General features: G+C 39.4%; 1 protein-coding gene across 6 annotated transcripts in view; it reads right to left on the reverse strand.

Annotated features, from left to right (window-relative positions):
• Positions 1-2,368: 2,368 nt before the first annotated feature.
• Positions 2,369-24,118, reverse strand: part of DOCK10 (dedicator of cytokinesis 10) — a 482,217-nt gene continuing 460,467 nt past the window's right edge. For 5 of the 6 annotated variants that reach the window (XM_082248984.1, XM_082248983.1, XM_082248985.1 and 2 more), the window contains 4 exons: positions 22,593-22,783; positions 12,956-13,056; positions 6,120-6,258; positions 2,369-2,967 (listed from right to left, as the gene is read on the reverse strand). In XM_082248984.1, the coding sequence (XP_082105110.1) occupies positions 2,851-2,967; positions 6,120-6,258; positions 12,956-13,056; positions 22,593-22,783 (548 nt within the window). In that variant the 3' untranslated portion in view covers positions 2,369-2,850. Of the gene's footprint in view, positions 2,968-6,068; positions 6,259-12,955; positions 13,057-22,592; positions 22,784-24,118 lie in introns of all 6 variants that reach the window. The other variant, XM_082248986.1, reaches the window with a different exon arrangement.

The following is a 24,118-nucleotide window of genomic DNA, read 5'->3' on the forward strand; positions in this document are numbered from 1 at the left end:
AGATTCAATGCAGCACACATATCCCTTGGATAAGCCACCAGAACTTTCTTGCTGTCCACTAGCAGCGGGTCTATTCAGCTCTCCAGGGCACTGTTAAGTAGACAAAGTTTCACCCCGGTGCATGTTGCTCCTATACCCAATACACATGCACGGCAAAACTCATGCAGTGGGACATTTATTTATTTATTTATTTCTGGTTTCTGGCTACAAAGTCCAACAGCTCGATTTTGGGATGGCCAAGGTGCACAATGTAAAGTTTGCACTACACTGCATGACAGCCAGGGATATGCTTAGGCTCTGCTTTCTCAAGGATCCAGCACAGGCTTCATTCCCTGCACAACCTCTCTGCTGGCCACAAGGTGCTATCAGATCTTCTACAGTGGCTTGTAACATGCTGCACAACTGCAACCATAAGTTACATAGAAACCCTGAAGAGCAAGTTGCAACTGATTTTTTTTATTGTTCTTTTCTCCAGATCTCTGCTCTCCATACATTACTTACTCCATACCTCTGCTCTCAGTGTGTTATTTATCCCTGATCTCTGTTCTCTGTGTGTTACATATTTCTGACCTCCGTTCTCTGTGTTTTTTACTCCTAAACCTCACCTCTCCTTACCCCTGACACCTGCAATGTTTGTATTACTTACTCCTGACCTCTACTCTCCATGTGTTACTTGCTACTGACCTATACACTCTGTGCCTGAAACACTCCTGACAGCTGTACTCTGGATGTGACACACTCTTGTCTCATAGCTGAGTAGGCTGAGCTTTTATTCAGCCATACCCATTTAGGCCCCTCCCACTGTTTGGCCACACCAATAATTCCCTGGAGTGCTGCATTATTTCTCTACTTACCTTGCCCAACGCATTTTTTCTTACCTTAGTGGTTTAGTGGGTGTGGCTACAAACAGTGGCATGATTTTGTTGACATGGCCTCAGATGGGGCATGGTCAGTAAGTAGGGTGCCCCAGAATTTATTTTTCAAAAACTGGCAATCTTAGCCCTGGGCAATAGGGGGGGGGGGGGGTTAAAGCATCAAAGAAGAAGGTACGTATAGCAGCAAAAACCTTTTTTTCTAAATATGCCGGCCTGCCTCTTTCATTTTTTATTTTTTTTGTTTATTTAATTCAAACTTAAAATGACTGTAATTACAGGTATTTGCAAAAGGACCATGAATCACTTTGTGAAAAATGCAGGATAATTGTTCCTAGGCTCTTGTATTACCATCTGTAGTTCTCATGGGCACATACGTCACTGAACTGTGTCCAAACACAATACAATGTACATATGACTTTATACTGCACAGTATTTGGAAGGTTAGTTGTGCAATAATGACAAGTTAATAAAAATACCTTAGAGGTGTTGAATGAACTTTAAAAATGTTCTTTTCATATTTTTTTTATATGTATGTAAGGAGTAATGTTTGCATGGACTATGACATAATTGTGATAATAAGCTCTAGTTTCTACTGAAGCAGCAAAAATAGGAAACAAAACATGTTGTTTTAATATTATTTTTATATCTATGTAAGGAGTAATGTTTGCATGGACTATGACAGAATTGTGATAATTAGCTGCAGTTTCTACTGAAGCAGCAACAATAGGAAAAAAAATACACCAGTAGAAAGAGTGCAGGTTAAAATGATAAAAGAGTCCAAATTAATTTACTGGCTTCCACTACAAAAAAAACCCAAATGCATTTCAGGGGCCAGAAAACATTCCTCCTTCACCAGGGCTTCACAAAAAAAAAAAAAAAAAAAAGAAAAAAATTAGAATTAACTAATCCTTATATTGATTGCTTACCCAGATGCTGCTGGCCAGCAGCTCTCTTAGTCCAGCAATTATCTTCCCTGCATAGATCCACACAGGAAAGCCCTATTTTGCGTCCATTCAAGATTTCTATTTTAACTGAAGCCTGATGAAGGAGAATGCTTTCTGGCCCCTGAAACACGTTGGAGTTTTTTTTGCATTGCAGACCAATAACTTAATTTGAACTGGCTCTTCTCCTCCTTGGTACACATTTCTCTGGCAACCTGTTGGGTACTCACTGGGGGCTACTACTATTTTGAGCAGTCTAACCTGAGCCAGTAAGCTCTGCGAATGTTTTTTTTTTTTTTTTCCCTCTCCCACTACTTTCTATGAACTCACATCAAAGTCCCAGGGCCTCTTGGATGCTGCATTCTTCATTTGAGTATACATAATAAAAACTCAGCATAAAGGCACATTCCATGTACTTTCTAACTTACCACTATCCAGGAAACATGGTGACCATACATAACAGTCGCTTCACTCACAACACTGGCTGCCATTGTTCATTGAGCGCACACTATAATAATTTAGTACCATACAGATGAAACACATAAATACAACTGACATTCACAAATACTTTAATAAATCTTTATCTAATTATCTATATAGACTCTTAGTAACTTTGGGGTAATGGGTTCATTTCTATAAAAATGACAAATTTTACACATCTCCTATTTACAAATTTCCATGTAAATATGCTTAATTAATTATTATAAAACATAGAATTAAGACTCTTAAAATATAAGGAAGAGATAAAATAAAATTAGAATTAGCTTGAAGAACGACAGCTGTATCATTGCACTGCATTTGCTGTGGCTTAGCCCCAACCTCCACCCCTTGGACAAAGGGGGAAGCATGTTTTATAACACTGTTTTATTCACTGGGTAGGCAACACGTTTATATCACTAGTACTTCTCTGAGCACTTGACGTGACCCAATAAATTAAAAATTACAATCTATGTCCCAAAGAGGCAAGTTCTCCAGAGGTTCATATTCAGGTCAATCTGTGGTATCAAGAAAGTTCATATAGGAGAGGCTTCCAATCAGGAGTCAGCTTTTGACGATGTACTTGGCAGTCCCGTGTTTGTTCTACTGATTGATCGAAGAATACATTGTTTCTCAACTGCAAAATGCTTTGCTGGGTCCTCTCGATAAGTGATCTTTAAAAGACAGAAAAAAGAAAAAAGCAATCTCAGTCTGACAGCAAGTGATGGGCAGCGACCTTCAAATAACGAAAACACATATAGTAGCATTTTGCTGCGGTTCACTTGACAATTTCACCCTTCAAAGACACCCTACTGGCAGCTGTGGGGTTGCAGTGGCCAACTGAGAGCCTCAGGTCACTAGCTGTCTTTAGAAAACTTACAGCTGGCCACGAGGGGAAAGCTTGATATAGAAGTTGTTATTTTTTTTTTATCCTAAGGCAAAAGAAACATTACTTATACAGGTGTAAATAAACATATTTTTACTTTTAGGGAAGTTCCCATTAGGTTCGATCTCAAAAGCTGAACACTTAAGTCTAGTTAGAGAGAAAAAGTATCACACCTTCCATCACATGAAATCTGTCAATACATAGGATGGATACAGACAGGTGAACAAGGATCAACATGCACAGGAAGACAAGTAGAGGACATACCGATATTCCCTAATGTACTCAGTGAAATGTTAGACAAAGAGGTAGAGAAGCGGAACAGGCAAGGGTCACATGACAGCTGAGAGAAGAGAGAGAATGAATTAAAACAGTGCTGGGATGACAGTATTTGTACAAACAAAGCATAAACATAAACAGACATACAATGATAAAGCGTCTCTGTGATCATGGTTAAAGGGGAAAAGAGATGATGATGTATGATATGTGGATGAGTCCTGTAACTGCTGACTTTTAATAAAAGGACACTTACCTGTTCAGGGATCCAGCGTCGTACTCACTCGGGCAAGTTCTTCACCAGTTTCATTATTTGGGACTTTGGATGTTTCCAAATTTCCCAATGACAATAGTAACAAATTTGATGGAATTTGAAATAAGGAAGAAAGATTTTGGACGATATTTGAATCAAATTCAAATAGTTTTGTAATTAATGGAATTTGAATTTCCAAATAGAATAACATAGAATAGAAAATAAAGGAATAGAATATAAAATAATTTAATAGAGTAAAACAGAACAGAATACAAAATAAAAGAATAAAATAAAGGAATATAATAGAATAAATAAAAAAGAATAGAATAAATCAGAAAGAATATAACCATCTTCTGAAATTCAAATATCAAACAGAATAAATTCAAATGTGAACATAATAGAATAGAAAAGAAAAGAAAAGAATAGAACAGAGTAGAAAAAAAAATAGAATAGAAAAAAACCCCCAACAGAATAGATTAGAATAGCATAGAATGAATATAACATTCTTCCAAAATTCCAATTTCGAATAGAATAAATTTGAATTTGAATATAAAAAAATAGACTACAATATAAAAGAGTAAAATAGAAAATAAAAGAATAGAATAGAAAAACAATAGAATATAAATAATTTAACCAATTCCCAAAATTTGAATATAATAAATTTGAATTCAAATAGAATAGAATAGAATAGAACGAATACAACAATATAACCATCTTCCTAAGTTCCAATAAAATAGAAAATAATAGAATATAATAGAAAATAAAAGAACCGAATTGAAAATAAAAGAATGGAATAGAAAATAATAGAAAAAAATAGAATAGAATTGAATATAAAGAATATAACCATCTTCCAAAATTTGAATGTCAAATAGAATAAATTCGATTTTTAATGGTATTCAAATTCAATTCAAATAGAATTTCAAATAGAATCAATTCAAAATTTCTGAATTTGATTGAATTGAGTTCAATTCAACTGAACTTAGAAAATTTGAATCGATTCAAAATTGAATAAAGAAAAGGAATTCAGAAAATGATTTAGACAAATTTAACTAAACAAATTATTTAAATAACAAATTGTTATGTAAAAAACAAAACGAAACACATTTTCTCATGCTGTACACAGCCACCAGCATTCAGTTTCCCTGTGCCGGCATCCTAGCTATGAGCTACCAGCTATGGCTTTGGGGAGGGGAGGAGAATGGAAGCGCGTGCCTGTCAAAACTAGATACCCGGGAGGATGATTTAAAGGAGAACTCCCCCGTAACAACAGAAATCAATTTAAAATAAACTCAACTGAAGTCACCACGGGATGCTCTGGGCTTCTGCACTAGCTCTTATAGCTGTTTGCACTGTATAACAGAAAAAAGCTTAAAGATCTTAGTGTATCTGATAGATTGGGGGAGGGTTAGGCCCTGTTTCAGGTTTGTAATAATTTTTTCTGGGGACAGTCACCCCTTTATTTGTACGGCTGATCATTGTCACCAAGAAAGAAAGTGAAGGAAAAGCCAGCATTTTCGAGTTGCCCCTAGAAGAAAGGGAAATCTTCTAATGGGGATGTCTGTTCTGTGGACACCTCTCTTAGAGGAGAATTCCCATCATTTTAGGAGATTTCCTCTAACTTCTGATTGGGTCTCTGGGACCGGAAGCAAAAGGAAAATTTCCCCAATGGTACACAGAAAGCAGGAAATAAACAGAAAGGGTTTTAACCATTTCTTACCCTATCCAAAACAAAAAAAAGTGTTTGCCATACAGACATTTCCCTTCTACCTCTGAGACATAAAACTTATGCTCATGTTATAATCTTTGCAATTGTTTAGTATACGTAACTCTTCACAGTTTCGCTATAGACTTTTCTTACTTTTGGTTAAAGCGTTCATTCATTGTCAGTTACAGAACTCATGTATACCTTTAGGCCTTTGGGCCCATGTAACTTTTGTCTACCTGTTTTTTGTTTTTCTCTGAATAGTCTTAATAAAATATTATGGAAACAAAAGTTTAAAGTTTAGTTATTAATGAATTATTATCAATATGATTTTGGTATTCATTGATAATTTATTGATGCCAATAAATGTGCCGTGGCCAAAATTTTTGCCATCAATTGTGTCTGTGTTTTATTTATATACTTATAATTTAAGTTAGTATTCAGGAGAGGGAATAAGTGTGACCTGCATTCCCATGGCACACAATGGATATACAGTGGTAACTAGAACAATGATAGGTACGCCCCCAATTCATATTTATGTTACGATCACTAAGAAACTGTAATATACACTTCCCACAGTTCCCACCAAAACACCTAAAAACTAAAAACATTAAAACTGAAGGCACTTTCTGTATCCTCCTCCTTCTATGATGCCACACACCTAGTCAGTGCTTTATGACTGTACAAATCAGGGTTACATTCGTCATCTCACCGGCTCATTCATGACTTCAGAGAGTTCAGCCAGAATGTCCTTGTAATGGGCTTTCATCTCCTCTTGATACTCTAGCTGATCCTCCTTTATCAGCCTTTCATTCACTTCTAGAGCCAGACCACAGGTGTCTGCGAATTGTCTGCGGAAAGATACAGCCCAATGAGTACAGGTTATAGTATCACTATGCCAAAAATCCAAGTGTTGTAAAAAATGTGAATGCCAAGTTTAGTAGCTAACAGTGACCAAGGAGATTACAGATTTCTGCAGTCAGCTTGGTTAAAGTGACACTAAATGATATTCTTTTTCCATACACATCCAATACTTCAAGAGCAGGTTCAATCCTCTTCTTGTGTCCCCTGCTGGTGCTCCTGGCCCCTTCCTCCTGCCAAGTGCCCCCATAGCAAGCAGCTTGCTATGGGGGCACCCTAGCAGGCTTGCTGCTCTGTGTGTGTCCATTCACACATAGAGCATAGCTATGCCCCCCCAGCTCTCTCCTCATTGGCTTACTGGCTGTGATTGACAGTAGCGGGAGACAATGGCTACCCCAGCTGTCTCAGCCAATGAGGAGGGAGAGACCCAGGAGAGCCGAGGTTCTTGTGCAGATCGCTGGATTGAGATGGAGCTCAGATTTTAGGGGGAGCTGTTGCACACAGAAGGTTTTTTACCTTCATGAATAGAATGCATGAAGGTAAAAAGCCTTGAGCCTCTACAATGACTTTAATAGCCCTCTAATTCATTTTTCATGAAATTATTTGTTTTTTTTTTCACTATTGTTTGTTTGGAGTGAGCAGTGCATGTTATTTGCAGCCATGTACACTGCTCTATACACACTACAAATCCCATAGTCCATAGTTCATCTCTCAGTCGAGCAAGAGAGGGTTGCTACATATAGTGGGACCATGGAGAATGAATGTAGCCACCCTATAAAACTAATCTTTACTAACAAAGGGAAAGATTTTTGTCATTTTTGTTGTTGTTTTTTTAACGAGTAATGGCAGCGATGTGCATTTTTTTTGCGGTACTGCGACATTGCGGCGGACAGATCGGACCCTTGACTGACATTTTTGACACTTTTGGGGTTACCAGTGACATTACTGCAGTAATCAGTGCTATACATATGCACTGTTACTGTAAAAATGACACTGGCAGTGAAGGAGTTAACTGTATTGGAGAGGGAGGGGTTAAGTGTGTCCTAGGGGCGTGATTCTAACTGTGATTGGACATGGCTGCTAGTGTAAGAGCAGAGATCAACGGTCCTACATAGTAGAACCGTCTGATCTCCAATCTTACACAAGGAAGAATGACAGGCGGCTTTGTTTACATCAGCCGCCTGCCTTTCTTCCGGTGTAACAGATGATCGCAAGTGCCCGGCGGACATCGGGTCCGCCGGGCACATGCGCAGGGGTGTCCGTGACCGCGCGGGAACGCGCCTCCGGCGGTACGCGCTCGCTCCCTAGAGCCTCACAGGCTAGCGACGTAGAACTACACCGCTTTGCCTGTGAGGGGCTGACCACCGCAGTAAATAGTCGTGCGGCGGTCGGCAAGTGGTTAAAAGTTAGCAGCTTTTGTACAAATGAATGGAAATGGAGCAATTAAAAATAAAATTATTTTAATGCAGCTTTGTAATTTAAAGAGGAATTCCAGGTAAGGATACTTATACATTTAAGAATAAGTAAGAAAAGAATTTATTCTCTCTTTAGAAGAGGAGATTAAGGGGGGATATAATCAACATGTATAAATACATAAGGGGTCCATACAGTGAACTTGGTGTTCATTTATTCACTTTAAGGTCAACGCAGAGGATAAGTGGGCACTCTTTACATCTAGAGGAAAACAGATTTTGTCTCCAAATACGGAAAGGTTTCTTCACCGTAAGAGCTGTGAAAATGTGGAATAGACTTCCTCCAGAGGTGATTTTGGCCAGCTCACTAGATTGCTTTAAAAAAGTCCTGGATTCTTTCCTAGGTGGACATAATATAAATCGGCACTAATATTTATAGGTAGAGTTGATCCAGGGTATATCTGATTGCCTTTTGGGAGGAATTTTTTTACCTCTGCTGTAACAAATTGGATCATGCTTTGCTGGGGGTTTTTTTTTTTGCCTTCCTCTTGATCTACTACGGCTATAGGATTGTGTATATGGGATTGTATGGTTGGGTTTTCTTGACTGTTTTTTTTTTTTTTTTTTTTTATTGGTTGAGCCAGATGGACTTGTATCTTTTTTCAAACTGACTAACTATGTAACTATAGTTACATTGGTCCAGTTTGGATCACTGTAAATATGCAAATACCATACCTGGCTGATGGCCCTGGAAGCTGGAAATCACTATAGACACCATTACTTCAGTGATCTCCACTTATTTCTTGGTCCTGCATCGAGCAGATACCATGCTGCATTGTGAACATGGGCGATTGGTACTGGCATCACTCAGAGAATTCTTTGTTTTTTTCGAAATACAAATAATTCGCATTTGCATATATTCAGCAAGTCAGTGCCGGGACAAGGTCATCCAGTGCCCAGGGCAAGGATGCCAAACTGCGCCCCCCTTCCTTTAGGGTTAGGGTCAAGGTGCCCCCCCATCCCTGCAATAAAATATTGCGCCCAGGGCAACCAGCCCTGCTGCCCACCCCTTGTCCCGGCCCTGCAGCAAGTGCAACCTATTCTCTGAACGGTGCCTGAGCTAAGCAGGCAGACCTTCTGTGTTCAGAATGCTCCTGGGCGGCTGCTTAGCACAGGCCCTGAAAGTAAGTGAAGATCCCTAGAGTAGCAGTGTCTACTTCATGATTTTCAGCTTCCATCGGCATCGGCCAGGTATGTTATATACATAACTACAATGTTCTAAGCTGGAATTCCTCTTTGATTCAGCAGTGACTCCATCAGGAACACTATATACTGTACATATTTATTTTAATATGTTACTAGTGTCACTACTAATACTAATATCTCAGAAATATACAGGACTACAGATGGCCACAGATGGGCAGATATGTGACTGAGAATTATTTGAGGTCCTTGAGTATGCTGTTTGATGCCCTGGATCTAGCTTGTTCCTACCAACATATTTTAGTGGTGACTGCACACTGGTAATCTCATATTCTTTTCTCCATAGAATAAATGAGCAATATTTGCTCATTCTTTCTATAACAAGGCTGAGTGAATCAGAAAATTACATGCAATATTTTACAGTTCTGTTTGTAGGCACACCTCTTGCCATATATATGTTTGAAATCTATTTTTAGTTGTTTATATGGAGTTTACTTTATCTGATTTGTGAACTCTGGCCTAGGACATCCAAAATACAGGACAACACCCTTTACTGACGAAAAAAGCAGAAACAGGTAAATGGGACTCGTAAAAGAGCAATATTTTGTTACATAATCATTGCAAGCTACAATCTAGACACTAGACATGATTAAAAACAATGCATCCATGTATGTAATCAATCTTGTAATCTTTGGCATGTATGACTGACACATTTTGCCAACAGCTTGCTTCCTCGGGATCCACCCTTTTATTATATACAAAGAATTTGGATATCCTCATCAAACCACCTGGTGATCTTTATTACCAGGACCTCTTACAAACACATGGACTCAAAAAAAGAAGCAAGAGTAAAAACCATCAACAATGCAAAGTTACTATCAAGTCCCAATTTTAAAGGGTCTTGTCAGTGTCCCTATATTATGGTTGCATGTAGTGTCTACATATACTGAATCTGCTACCCCAGAACAAAAACATTCAGCTAAGTCAGCATCCTTCACCTAAGATATGGCACCATTTTCAAGGGAAATGTATGCATATCTGTGGTGAAGGATGCTGACTTAGCAGTGTTAATATTCTAAAAATGGATATCCTCCATCGTTTCCTATATATTTTCAATGCAAATCCAATTGCCCCAACTCCAACTCCACCAAAAGGCTTATGGTGACTTGAATAAGTTCTGCACCTTAATATCACAATAAATTGGTTGCATCTCTCATGCCAATTTTTCTCCTCAAGCATTTTCGGAACTCCCAGACCACCTTTACTCTGTTTCAGGGTAGACAGTCCTTTTTGTCCTTGATCAACCACCCCCCCCCCTTCTCAGGTTTTCCACTTTGATCTCATTTGTAACTCTTCCCCTTCCCCTGTTTAGTCTTAGCTTCTATTCATCTAGTTGTACTATGGCTTTCAATTGCCTTCCTAAAGCCTGTAGCCTATAAAGCTCGCCATATATTAATCTTTTTTTTGTTTGTTCAATTAGCGGGCTGAAAGAAAAACAAAATGACCCAATTCCCCAATCTACATATTCAAGGTGGATGGGGGAATCACTACTACTGTGCTAGTGTGTTCTAAAGGCAGGGAGCCTTCCCCGCTGTCAGAATACACTATAGCTTCAGCTCCCGGGTCAGACCTACACCACCGCCACCGCACGGGGGTCCATTCTCTGACTCCAGCTCTACTGGTGTGTGAGTATTGGGCACTCTAATGAGTTCCCTAGGACTTACAGAATTTTTTCCAAACAATATCTTTTAAGTTACATTCCAACAATTATTTTTGTTTCTTTAGATATGTTTTCAATGCATTCTGTATTGAAGAAGCGAGCATTTAACTCGCGAAACGCGTCAGTCCAAGATGCATTACATTTATATGTCATGTGAATATTATATTACTATGTTTTTATCTTTGAGACCAAGATGTATAGTACCCCCATGCATATCAATATGTATGTTATTTATATGTATACATGTATTCTAAGATTTCCAACCAAGTTTGTTATTACAAGCGCTTTAGGCGCACAATGATACTGACTTTTTCTGCAATTGTTTGTAATAAAGATTACTTTTTCCAATTATTCCTTTTTTTGTTATTTCCAGCCACATGTACCCACCTCATTCAAAGTCCCATGGGCCAATTTTCTCTTTCTTTGTTGATTTCGGGATGGAGGTGGTCTACAGATGGCACCAGACCATTTTTCTTTTGCTATAGCTGGTGACACTGATCATTTGGCAAAAACTCAACAGGCGTGTTGTCTGTACAACCAGCCTGCCCATACATGGATTGAAATTCAGCCACTGAACTGGCCATATTTTGATCCAACTATGGCCCCCCTAATGATGGATACACACTATACAATTTTCTTTAGATTTTTTTCCTTTAGATTTACCAAAACCATATAATATGAGGTCAAACCAAAACACTTTCAATTTTTATGCAAACAGGCAGGCCCTTGCACTATATAGTTAAAGGTAAATCTAAAGGAAATCGATCAACAAAAGTTGTATAGTGTGTATCCATCTTTAGCCACACTGAAATGTTTTCAATATGTTTTTTTTTTAAATTTGCACCTTGCTTCCTATATTGTTTTCTTATATTTGGTACAAAACATATACTCTACTCGCTGACCTACATTATTTTTTACACTGTATATGTTTTTTCTTTTGTTTTTTTGCTTCTTGTATGTTTTGTTTTATAAGTGGTAGAGAACATATAGTCAAAACACTGACCTATGCTACTATGTACCTGAAAAATCTTTTGACAAAAAATCTACTTGACATTAAGAGATTAGGGAAACTCAACATTTTATTTTCCTGGTATGTACCCGCTGTACCATGTACTTGTATTAAAAAGTATCCTGTTCTCTCTGTATTGCTTTGCTTGTGTGAATTCCCTGGTGTTCCAACCAGTCCCTCTGCTTTCCTATTAAAAACTGACCATGCTCAGCCTGCTCTCCTCCAATGACCCCCCCCCCTTTCTGCACAGCTTTTCATTGGGAAGAACAGTGTGCTGCTGCTTTTCCTCCCCAGCTCCTATATCCTCTGAGAGCAGAAGGTATGTGATCACTGAAAAAAGTGTTTACAATGCTTTTTAAATATCTATACACAAATGTTTTTAAATGGAATCAGTTCTTTTAAAAGGTGAGGGTTTACATATATTTTAAAAACCAGAAGCCTGCACATTGCTGTACTATATTACAGTAAGCAATGTAGCTAAATATGTAGAGACAAATGTTTTTTATAACATTTTTTAAATTTAGCTTATTTTATCTTTTGTTTCCACTCCTCATTTTTTGTATTTTTGTATAGGCATTTATAGTATATATTGTTGTTCTGATTCAATAATTGTCTGTATTTCCTCAGTTGTTTGTATACATTTTTATATTATTTATCCCTGTTTTTTGTCACATTTTGTACAAACTTTGTAAAACAGAAGGTATTCACATGTCACATTCCAATACCTATCTCTCAAATAACAAAATGATTCTTTATTTCAGGGCAGTAGGTAGAACCACTGAAATTCTTGCTTTATGCACCATTGGCTACTTGCATTTCCAGAACCACTGATGTATAGTGCAAACTGTATACAGCTGCTTTAGGCTATTTGGCCATCGTCAGTACAGTGCATGGAATCCATGGGGTTGATTTACTAACACTGGAGAGTGCAAAATCTGGTGCAACTATGCATGGTAGCCAATAAGCTTCTAACTTCAGCTAGTTCAATTATAGTTTGACAAAAAACCTGGAAACTGATTGGCTTCTATGCAGAGCTGCACCAGATTTTGTACTCTGCAGTTTTAGTAAATCAACCCCTATGACTCCTATGGAGCAGGGGCTGGGGCCCACTGAGACAGATATGGTAAAACGAACAACAATTAGGTGCTGCTTTTTCTTCTTGGGTCTTTGAAAAAGCTAACAACCAGCCAGTTTTTTTCTTTTCATTTACCCCCTTCACCAGACATAAAAGGGATGATATGACTGGCTGGAATTGACAGTTCTCTCAGGCATTTACAATAAAGAGACGGAATGTCATACATCACACATGCTCCCAGAAGTCTTGTACTTATAATGCAAGTCACCTGAAAATTTCTTTAAGATGCTTCACTTGACTTTCCGGGTAATTGTTGGCATTTGTTTCTGTTAGAAAAGCTCGAGCGTATGCCATCGGTCCAGCGTTTACCTGAAATAAAGTGAACCATATCTCATCATATGTTATTATAGAAGAAAAGTCACTCCTCTGAATTGCAAAACAGATTTTTACACATTTCTGTTACTTATCACTTTTAATTTCATCCAGTAAGAAAAGAAATGTCATCTGTTTGAATATAATCTTTTTAATACATCTACAAGCCCTACTCTATTTTAGAATAGTAGCCAAGTTTATGATGTTCGGTTAATGTGTTTATCTTACATCCAGAGGGAAATAAGCAAAAAACACATTTCAGCATACTATAGTTAGGTGGTGCTTAATGATAGCCGGAATTCACTGTCTAGGAAAAACACCAAACTTTTTCAAATACTTCACACAGCGATACCTTGTGAATGTCAATGACAGCATTCGCATAAATGAATATTTCTGCTTCCCACTTTAGAACTGCATTTGTGACTTTTAAGTAGATAAAGTCCAATTATTTTTATAATAAATATATGAAATCTTTAACTTTATATGTATTTTCAGATGTCATTGTTTGCAAATCTGCAGCTTACATTCAAATAATACCCGGTGACCCTGCCATTAGGGTTCTTGTACAGACTGTGTATCACAGAAGGCTTCATACTGGGTGAAACATAGTACAACACAAGAAGTTGGTGAGAGGCACATTACACATTACGAGTTTTTTGCCTTCCCTAGAAATCCTGTCACTGGCAAGTTTTTACCAGCAACAGAATTGGAATGGTGACACGGGCTAGTATATTGTTTTAGCAAAAATGCCACTAAAAACTGGGCAAGCACTCATTGACTGATGAGATCCTAATTTTTTAGTTACTGATTTGCTTTATACATTAGGCTTTTGTGTACAATGTGCCTCCCCTTTTGTTATTGCTTAAATCTTGGAAAGTATCAGGATGTTGCTGGGCTCTTTAAACATATGAAAATGAAGTTAGGTAGGTGCTGAAAGTAAATTGATATTGAACTCTCTCTAAGGCTGGCCATACATTATACAATTTTCCTTTAGATTTACCATATAATATGAGGTCAAACCTAAACACTTTCATTAAGTATGCAATCAAGCAGGTCCTTGCACTACATAGTTGAAGGTAAATCTAAAGGAAATTGAACAAGAAATATGTATAATGTAGGGCCAGCCTTACAGTTACTATTTTCATTAATTAAGTATTTTTCCTGCAAGTGATATGTAACCACTTGCCGTCTGCTCACTAGAGCTCTACTGCGGCAAAGTGGCTGTTGTAGGTTTGACGACGTAGACCTACGTCGGCAGACATTCCCCCTTCTCCCGCTGTATTAAGTCACAGCGGGAGTCGGGCCAGGGGAGGAGCGGCGGTGACCGCCGCTGCTCTTCCCCCATCGTCAGGGAATCGAGTGTGGAGATCCGCCTGCTTGTGTAAACAAAGCGGGCGGATCTCCTAAGTGACAGGCAGGGTCAGATTGCAGGGTTCAACATAGCTGAACCTGCGATCTGTCCTTGTGTCACTCAGTCACCTCCCCCCACACACGTTAGTAAGCACCAGGCATCCATTAACCCCTCCCTCTCCAATAAAATTAACCCCTTCCCTGCCAGTGTAATTTTTACAGTAACAGTGCATATTTATAGCACTGATTACTGTAGTAATGTCACTGGTAACCCCAAAAGTGTCAAAAATGTCAGTGAAGGGTTCGATCTGTCCGCCGCAATGTCGCAGTCCCGTAAAAAAAAAAAATCGCAGATCGCCGCCACTACTCGTTAAAAAAAATCTTTCCCTTAGTTAGTAAACGCAATAACTTTTGTGCAAACCAATCAAAATACGCTTATTGCGATTTTTTTTACCAAAAATATGTAGCAGAAAACAAATTGGCCTAAAATGATAAAAAATTTTGATTTTTACATTTTTTTGGGGGGGAATTTCATATAAAAAAATTTGAAAAATATTGTTATTTTTTCAAAATTGTCGCTCTTTTTTTGTTTATAGCGCAAAAAGTAAAAGTCGCACAGGTGATCAAATACCACCAAAAGAAAGCTCTGTTTGTGGGAAAAAAGGGCCTAAATTTCATTTGGGTATGGCGTTGCATGACCGCGCAATTGTCAGTTAAAGTTGCACAGTGCCGAATCGCAAAAAGTGGCCCAGACGTAAGACAGCAAAATCCTCCGGTGGTAAAGTGGTTAAAGCTTGCCATAACAATGCAGTTGTCACCCCAAGAATGACAGGCAGGTGTTATCTGCCTGCTAGTTCCTTGCGTGACCTGCCTGACAAAGTGAAGTTGTACATGTGCAGTCAATACTTTCCACCCTTCTTCTCAGGCTGAGCAATATTCATATGTGAAAAGATGCACTTCAGACACTGGAATTCTTTATTGGCTCTAGAAGTATCCCAAAACAGCAAACATATGCACATTTGGCCGTAATGTATACATTTTCTGGATGTGCGCTCTAAACCCATAAGACAACGCATCATACAACGGACCAAGGAATAAAAAACAAATGCAAAGTACAGAAAATATAAGCAACCATTTAAATGTAATAGTTTTCAGGCCATTTAACTACTAAACCTTATTGCTATGGAATACTGCATATAACTGCACTATGGCAGGAACTATATTTACATGGTTTTTATTATTTATTTTTTTAACTGTACTTAAAGTGGAACCCCACCCAAAAGGGGAAGCTCTGCTTGTTTGCTTCCTCTCCCACAGTATTTGTAGCTGCTGACTTTTCATTTTTTTGTTGGGGAAGGGGGGGGGGGGCTGGAGCTCCACTTTAATCCACAAAGGGTATTTTAAAAAAAGTGTTCACTAAATGTACTGTAAATAAACTCCAAATAAGCAACATAGACATTTTTTCCATCCCATTACCTTGGTAAGTTGATAACCTCACATGGCTTCAAATAACATCTCTATGCTGACAAACAACCAAATCTATCCCTAAGCTCACCCCTTTCATCTCCTTGCTCATTTCTAATTTACTAACTGACATTTAATTTACTTATGATGTCAAACCATTTTCTAAATCTCAATCTTTCAAACACTAAGCTCATAATACCCCCCCCCCCCCTTCCTGTGACCCCTCCCAATTTGGATTTCAATCATTTTTAATCCTGAACTCTGGCCTCTCTTTTCAGCCATTCACTCTCCAGATCTTGCTGCCTTCACCTCTGTAACATTTCCAAAATACAATCCTTCTTAACTAACGAAACCATCAAGCTAATAATTTACTCACTTGTTATCTTTCGCCTTGACTACTTCAACTGCCTCTTCATTGGGCTACCACTAGACAGGCCATTCTCCTTCAGTCCATCATGGATGCTGCTGTAAGACTCATCTGCTTTCCAAGTGATCAATGTCTGCCTTTCTTCTTTGCCAATCCCTCCACTAACTTCCACCCACCCAGCGAATACAATTAAAATGATAAACTATAACTTAGAAAACCTTGTCTTATAATATTAACCAAAGCATCCTCTTTGCTCCTCCCAATACCTCCTGCTCCCTAGCCTCCCACATGCCCCCTCCCCTGCTAGCCTCCAGGACTTTTTCAGAGCCTTGCCCATTTTCTAGAACTCCCTACTCCAATCTGTTAAGCTATCTTCTACTCTGTCCACCTATAGGGGGCATTTACACCTTCAAATGCACCTGACTCTGATTATCCCAGTGGGAGCTCCCTGAGATTAGCTGTGGGAGGCAGCCCTATTTTATTTCTTGCACATATTGTTTTATGTTGATATCTGACATAGCAGTGCATTAGTACCTTCTTATTACATTAATGAGAGGCTTGTGGCCACTTGCATGTAATCTAGTGATAACATGCAAGCGAATAAATGTGCATGGCCATAATTAGCTGTAGGAGACATTATCCTCCCATTGCTTTCAATGGGGCTGCCTACCTCAGCTAATCGCTGAAAATCAGAGTCGGGTGCATTAACAGGTATGAATGCACCCATAGGAGATCCCTGAAAACCTATCTCTTCAGGGAAGCCTATTCCACCACCACCTAATAAACTTTACTTTTTCTTTTTGGCTCAGACTACACAGTTATTACCCCTGGTATCACTTGCTTTTCCCTTTTAGATCGTAAGCTCTCATGAGCAGGGCCCTCAGAACCCTCTTGTATTGAACTGTATTGTAACTGAAATCTGTAAGTATATAGTCCAATGCTCCTAGTGTTTTCAAATGTAATATATAATAAGTTTATAAAGCGTCTAAACCATCAAACAACAATTTAAATTATACATCGACAACTGATGTATAATTGATAGCAACTCCGCCAAAAGCACATTGATCACAGTATTATTTTGCACTAGAATATTCATAACTAAACTCAGATTTTTTTCTTTTCTCCCCCACATCCTCTATGGGTTCTACTGATTGTCCCCAACTTGCCAATTACAACAGTCTTCTAGATGGGGGGGGGGGGGGGGCTAAATGGAGGGCTTCTGTATGAGGGTTGTCTGGTCCTAATTTCTAGACTGTATAACCCATTCCTTGGTGGTTTATCCCAGTTTTTCGTCATGAGAAAATGTGTTTCTCCTTGTGTAGCACCCTCTAGTGTGCTAGGTTGTTAGTATAGCTGCCAGTGTAGGGAAATTAGAGTTCAGCTCATGGCTAAGCCTAAGCTTTGAATCTGGGTCAGGGTTTAGTGACTCAGGGCTGGATGACTTCATCCATGCAGCCTCTCTGGTGCCTACCCCTGTCTTCTGGGACACTGGAGAATGTTGTAGACATAGTAGGTGGAGGTTAGGAGGAGCTACTTGGTATATTTATTAGGGCCTCAGCCAATCCCCAGCAATGGGCTGGCAGGAGGCAGATTCACCTCATGAATAGGCATAAGCCAGCCAGGGAGGGGCAGTCGGGTGGAAGATGGAGATGGAGTGCTGAGGAGGCTGTTGGTGGCCCTTGAGGGTGCCCCTTAGTCTGGAAGGTGACTTCAGGTCAGGGCTTGGGTGCAGAAAGGATTCTGCTAAAACACACACATTAAGCCCTTCCTGGATGCATGGGAGCAAGGAGAGAAGACAGCGGGAGCAGGTCAGCACATCTGGGAGGGAAATCTCCTTAGAGTCAGCCAGGCGGGCTGGTTAGTGTCAGTCTGGAGGGAGAGCCTGGAGGGCTGGTGAAAGGGGCAGCTGCAGCCAGGTGGTTTAGCAATGTCTGAAGAGGTGTTGCTGGGATCAGTAGCCACAGGAGTGATGCAAGCTGGACACTGACATTCTGCTACACAACTAAGGGGCCTCGGGTTCCTTCCTGTAATGGGCTAGCGCTTTTGATCTGATTGAGTGATTGTCAGATCTTAACACAGTGATCCAGCTAGTTTCTGCAAGCAAGTATGTGCTGGAGGAAGAATAGGAAGTGTATATAGAGACTGTATATAGGAAGTTGTCCCTAAAGTTGTTGTTGAAGTCAATGGGCATCCCATAATCTCCCATCCCTATCCAAGTTATTACCCTCAATAAATAACAAAAAACAAAACCACAAACTGTTCTCTGACCCAAGTGTGCCTGTGAAAATTGTCTGTGCCTGGCTGTGCAGGGTGGGGGTTCTCAGCTTACTTGCAGCTCCTTAGGGAGTGTGCTACATTTGTTTCTCCACATTCACTGGGAGACATCCTTTATACATGGGAACTTCATAGTTTTCCCTTTTTTTAAAGGGTAACATTAATCTGTTTTGTGTTTGTACATTCATTTTTCTATAGGCATTTATGATACCCCTTTATCCTAAACACTTTGCTATGTATTTTTTTGTAAAGGTTTTCCTACTCTATCCCCATGGTTTTCAGATTGGTTCTTCTGTTGTTTCTCCACGGGTTGCACCAAGCACATTATTTCCAAGGACATAGTCTTGGAAGATGAGGAATTGTTTCAGAGTGGACTCTTTTTTTTATTAAGTTTCATTTCCACTTACAGTATATTTGATTTTTGCTCATCCTGATTGTTATTTTAATTACATAGTTACATAGTTAGTAAGGTTTGATAAAGACAACAGTCCATCCAGTTCAACCTGTGTTGGTGTGTGTGAAGAAACTCATTTTCCATATCCATGTATATTGTTTTCTCTACGATGCACGTCCAAGAGTCTTTTAAAACTATCCATACTTCCTGCCGACACCACCAATTGTGAAAGAGAGTTCCACATCCTTACCGCCCTGACAGTGAAAAACACCCTACCACTGCTTCTCCTCCAGTCTCATTGTGTGGCCCCGTGTCCTCTTACACTCTCTGAGACTGAAAAGTTTTATACTTATGCTGGGATCACCGTGAGATATTTGTATATTGCTACCATATCTCCTCTCAAGTGTCTCTTCTCCAGTGAGAATAAATTTAGCACTTGTAGTCGTTCCTTATAATTGAAGTCCTCAACTCCCCATATTAATTTGGTTGCCCTTCTCTAGACTCTCTTCAGCTTCAGCACATCCTTTGTGAGGATTGGTGACCAGAACTGGACAGAATACTCCAGATGTGGCCGAAACAGAGTTTTATAAAGTGGCAGGATTATCATTTTATCCCTGGAATAAATTTCCTTTTAATGCACACTTATATTATGCCGGCTTTGTTAGCTGCAGCTTGACACTGCATGCTGTTGCTCAGTCTGTCTTTCCCTAGGACCGCTAGATCCTACTCCATCCTGGAATCCCCTAGGTGTTCTCCTCCCAATGAGAAACTTGCATTTATATTTTTACCACCCAAGTGCATTACCTTACATTTACCAATGTTAAACTTAATTTGCCATCTAGTAGCCCACTATTCATTCAGGTCCTCTTGTAAAGTTTCTATATCCTGCTGTGATGATATTGCTCTACATATTTTTGTGTCATCAGCAAACGCTGAGATCAAGCTATTTATCCCATCCTTTATATCATTTATAAATAAGTTAAACAGAATTGGTCCCAGGACAGAGCCTTAGGGTACCCCACTAACCACTCTAAACCATTCTGAGTACACTTTATTTATCCTCACCCTCTGGACTTGCCCCCGCAGCCAGTTTTCTATCCAAGAACAAACCCAATGGTTTACCTACCTACCCGCCGACCTCAGTTTGTAGATTAAGCATTTGTGGGGCACTGTATCAAATGCTTTTGCAAAATCCAAATACATCTACCGGCCTACCTTTGTCCACATGGCAGCTCACTTCCTCATAGAAGTTAATATGTTGGTTTGCAAAAGCAACCTTTCATAAACCTATGCTGATTACTGCTAATTATACTGTTTTCATTCTTGGATATGGTCCTTTATCATCCCCTCGATTAGTTTAAACACTACCGATGTTATACTGACAAGCCGAAAGTTTCCAGGAATATATCTCTGCCCTTTTTGGAATATTGGTACCACAAGAGCTTTTCACCAATCAGTTGGTACCAATCCTGTCAGTATGCTGTTCATAAAGATTAGGTATAGCGATTTGGACATAACCTGACTGAGTTCCTTAAGGACTCTTGAGTGTAAGGCATCTTGTCCTGGTGATTTATTTATGTTGAGCTTCTCCAATCTTTTCCACCTCTGTTAGCCACAAAGGTAGATCCTGTGACATGTTACTAACCATACAGTCGTGGTTATTATACCCTTTTCCTGTGTGAAGACTGAGGAGAAAAAAGCATTTAATACAGCTGCCTTGTCCTTGTCATCTGTAACCATCTTCCTTCCTCGTCCTTCATGGGGCCTATATGTTCCAACCATGCCTTTTTAATGTTAATATATTTAAAACATTAGGATTTATTTTTACTCTCCTCCACTATGTGTCTTTTACAGTCTTTTTTAGTTGCCCTGATTGCGTTCTTACACTTCTGATTGCATTCCTTGTAGTGTTGGAATGCTGACAATTACCCTGTCAGGATAAGCATGCCAGCAAACAAGATAACTCCCCTGGACAAACTTCTGGGCACAAGCTAAAACATATTCCCTTTCGTGCTCGTAAGAATTGGCCACTGGCTAATAAATATGCGCAAACTCGCGCGCACACACAAACCGTCGCACATATTCGTGCATGCCGGTGCTTGTGCGCACTTGTGACAGATGCTGGTCCCAAACAGACTATTTAAACTCAGCCAGTGCTCAGAATCAGTGCTGCTTTGTTTTCAGCTTCCTATGTAACTGTGATCCTGTATCCTGCTTCCAATTGCTGACCCAGCTTGTCTTGACCATTCTCTTAACTCCACCTGTATCAACCTCGGCTTGTCCCCTGACCTCTGTTTTTGTCTGCTCCTTTGGCTCCTGTTCCACTGATCAGTTCCAGACCCAGCTTGTCTCCTGACTACTTTCCTGTCTGTGCCTTGTACCTGATCCATCTAATCTGTGCATGACCCAGCCTGCCTGAACCTTGCTACTCTGCCTGATGTCACCACCACCAGCTGCCTGCCTACTTGCCTGCTTGCTGAATCCATCTGACGACTTCTCCTGCCCAGCTGCCCTGCTGCTAGCAAGACTTACAGGCACTCGTGCCACTCTGTACTCCTGTGCCTCCTGTCTACACTAACAGGGGCCCTGTAAGAGAGGCCTTCCTCATCATATCCGGCTCTGCTATCAGATACGTGATAGACACCTCCGCTTTATACTTTTTAAAGGCCATTTTTTTGTCCTTAATATGACATTTTATGTTTTGGTTCAGCCACCCAGGTTTTACCTTTATTCTTCTATATTTATTACCCCTCGGAATGCACTTGGTAATACTTTTATTTAATATGTTCCTAAAGCACTCCCATTTTCCTCCATGTTCAATTTTTCAAGGACTTGGTCCCACTTAATATCCGGCAGCATTGAGCTTAGTTTAGAAAAAATTGTCTCCTTTGAAATTTAGTGTCCGTGTAATACCCTTGTGCTTGCCTTTCCTATGATTTTTGCTGAATGTAATATTCCTGTGGTTACTAGTTCCCAAGTTGTCCCGTATTTCCACATCTGATCCGGATTTTCAGAGATCAGATCCATATAATTTGTAATTAATAAATCTAGTAATAGATCATTTCTAGTCAGGAAATTGTTGTATAATTTCAATTGCTGTTTGATGGTTTAGATGTTTTATATAGTTAGTATTATTTTAGGTTTGAGAACAATAGGAGAACTGGGCTATACACTTACAACAGTCATTCATTATCATCACTCATTGAGCATCACTAAGCACAGAAGCTTAGTTTAACACTTTTATGTTAGACAGGGAAATGCAGAGGTAAATAAAGTTTTGACATAATTATTGTAACTGAACTATCTCCCTTTATTTAAGTGCTAGGCAAACTGTACAAATCCTGTATTAAAATAATAATAATAATAATAATAACAATAATAATGATGATAAATGGATAGTTAACAACAATAGCACATACACAATGTTATGTTTGGTTCCTTTAAACCCTTCTGCAGGCATAGTTTATGCAATGTGCAATCTTCTGTTTAGGCTGTATGTGCTATGGGATTAGATGGCACAGAGGTAGCCACATTTATATGCATGAATAGGGATTTGGAGGTCAGCAATATCTTTTCCTGAGCCAAAGTGACCTGCCAAGTAGTTGCAGCGCAAAGCTTTACTTGATACTCAGACTGTCCCTATAATCACCATTTCCCTAGTGAACAGAACTCTGCTGAACTCACCTTGACACTGACGCTCCCTTGAAGCTTCAGCTGCAGTCTTATCATATCCACATCATCCATAGTGCACAGCTGCTGCAACTCCTGAACTTTTTTAGACATTTCATCTATAGCCACTTCAATAGGATTAAGTTCTGTGCTTGTTTGGCTTACAACTTGAATACGCTTTTTCACATATGGAAACGAGTGACTGGCTGCGTGGAAATAAGAGAAAGCAGTGGGATGAGGATAGCTTAAAAATAAGGATGCTTGTAATGACAGCATATTGTATTCTCTGTCCTATCTATTACTGTCAAAGTGCCAAAATTTGTTTTTTTTTTTTTGGGCCAGAGTAGAAAGGAATATAACCTCTGTTAGGCCTTACTGCTATCTGGGTTACCTGAATAAGAATAGAGGAAAAATCTTCAAATGCAGAAACTTGTTCCAGTGACAACTGTCTAAGAGGGGATATTCTTTATTCTGTTGTCTCTACACAACAGAAAGTAAAGTGATTTATCGCCAAAAGGACACAGACAGCACAAAAAAATTGACAGAGGTTTTACCAAATCCCCTATTTGATTTAAAGTTTACTAAATGTTTTGGCTTAAGATAATTTTGTGAAGGATATTTTCAGAAAATGGTGTTGTCAGGAGCTACCGGCGTAATAACACTGAGTGGCTCTCAGCTTCCTGAAACAGACATTCGCATGTACACATTTTCGTCTGCAGCCCACGCAATGGTAAGGGACCTGAGAATACAGTGATTCCTTTAGGAAATATTATATTGTAGTGGTTATACTAACACCCTAAAGCCTCGTGCATACTGTATGGTCAGAATGGCGGGCGATATTAGCCATGTTAATAACAACCGACCGACATTCAGCTGTGTGTATGCCAGCCAGTCGGACAGAAGCCAGCAATTTGGCCGGCTTCTGACGGACGAGCATGCTGGAAAACCAACAGCCAACTGGCTCTCGATCAGCACTCTCAGCCAATGGCTGAGAGCACTGATCAGAATGTTCTGGCAGGTAGGCCATCCTCCTGTCAAAACACACAAACTCAGTGGGGGAGTTCGCTGTATTAAGGTCAGATCGTTAGTACAGCGGCTCCGCCCAGAGCTGACAGTTTTTTTGCATTCAACCCGCTAGGTTGAATGAAACCCCATAGTGTGTTCCAGGCTTTAGGCTTGTTCACACCAGTTCAGTTGTGCTGCACTGATCTGCACAGAAAACAATTGTTTTCTATGTGTCCACTTGCTGTGTTGAGGAGGGCTGCACAGCATTTTTTGGTGAGCAAAAATAGCTGACGTGCAGCTTTAATCTTTCAACTAAAAATAAGTCAAAGAGGAAATCTGAATGACTGCTATGTTCTCAAAAGGGCTAATTTACTAAACATAAATAGGCTGTTTACTTTACAATAGAAATTTAAATTTGCAAGGGAATTTTCCTTAAGCTTACTGAATGTTGTGAAATTGCACTCTGCAAAGAATACTCAATCCCATTGAAGGAAAAAAACAAACAGTATATTTGCTTCCATATGATTGGATGATGG

The sequence above is a fragment of the Pelophylax lessonae genome (genome assembly GCF_965119305.1).
Source record: "Pelophylax lessonae genome assembly, chromosome: 3".
Classification (NCBI taxonomy): domain Eukaryota; kingdom Metazoa; phylum Chordata; class Amphibia; order Anura; family Ranidae; genus Pelophylax; species Pelophylax lessonae.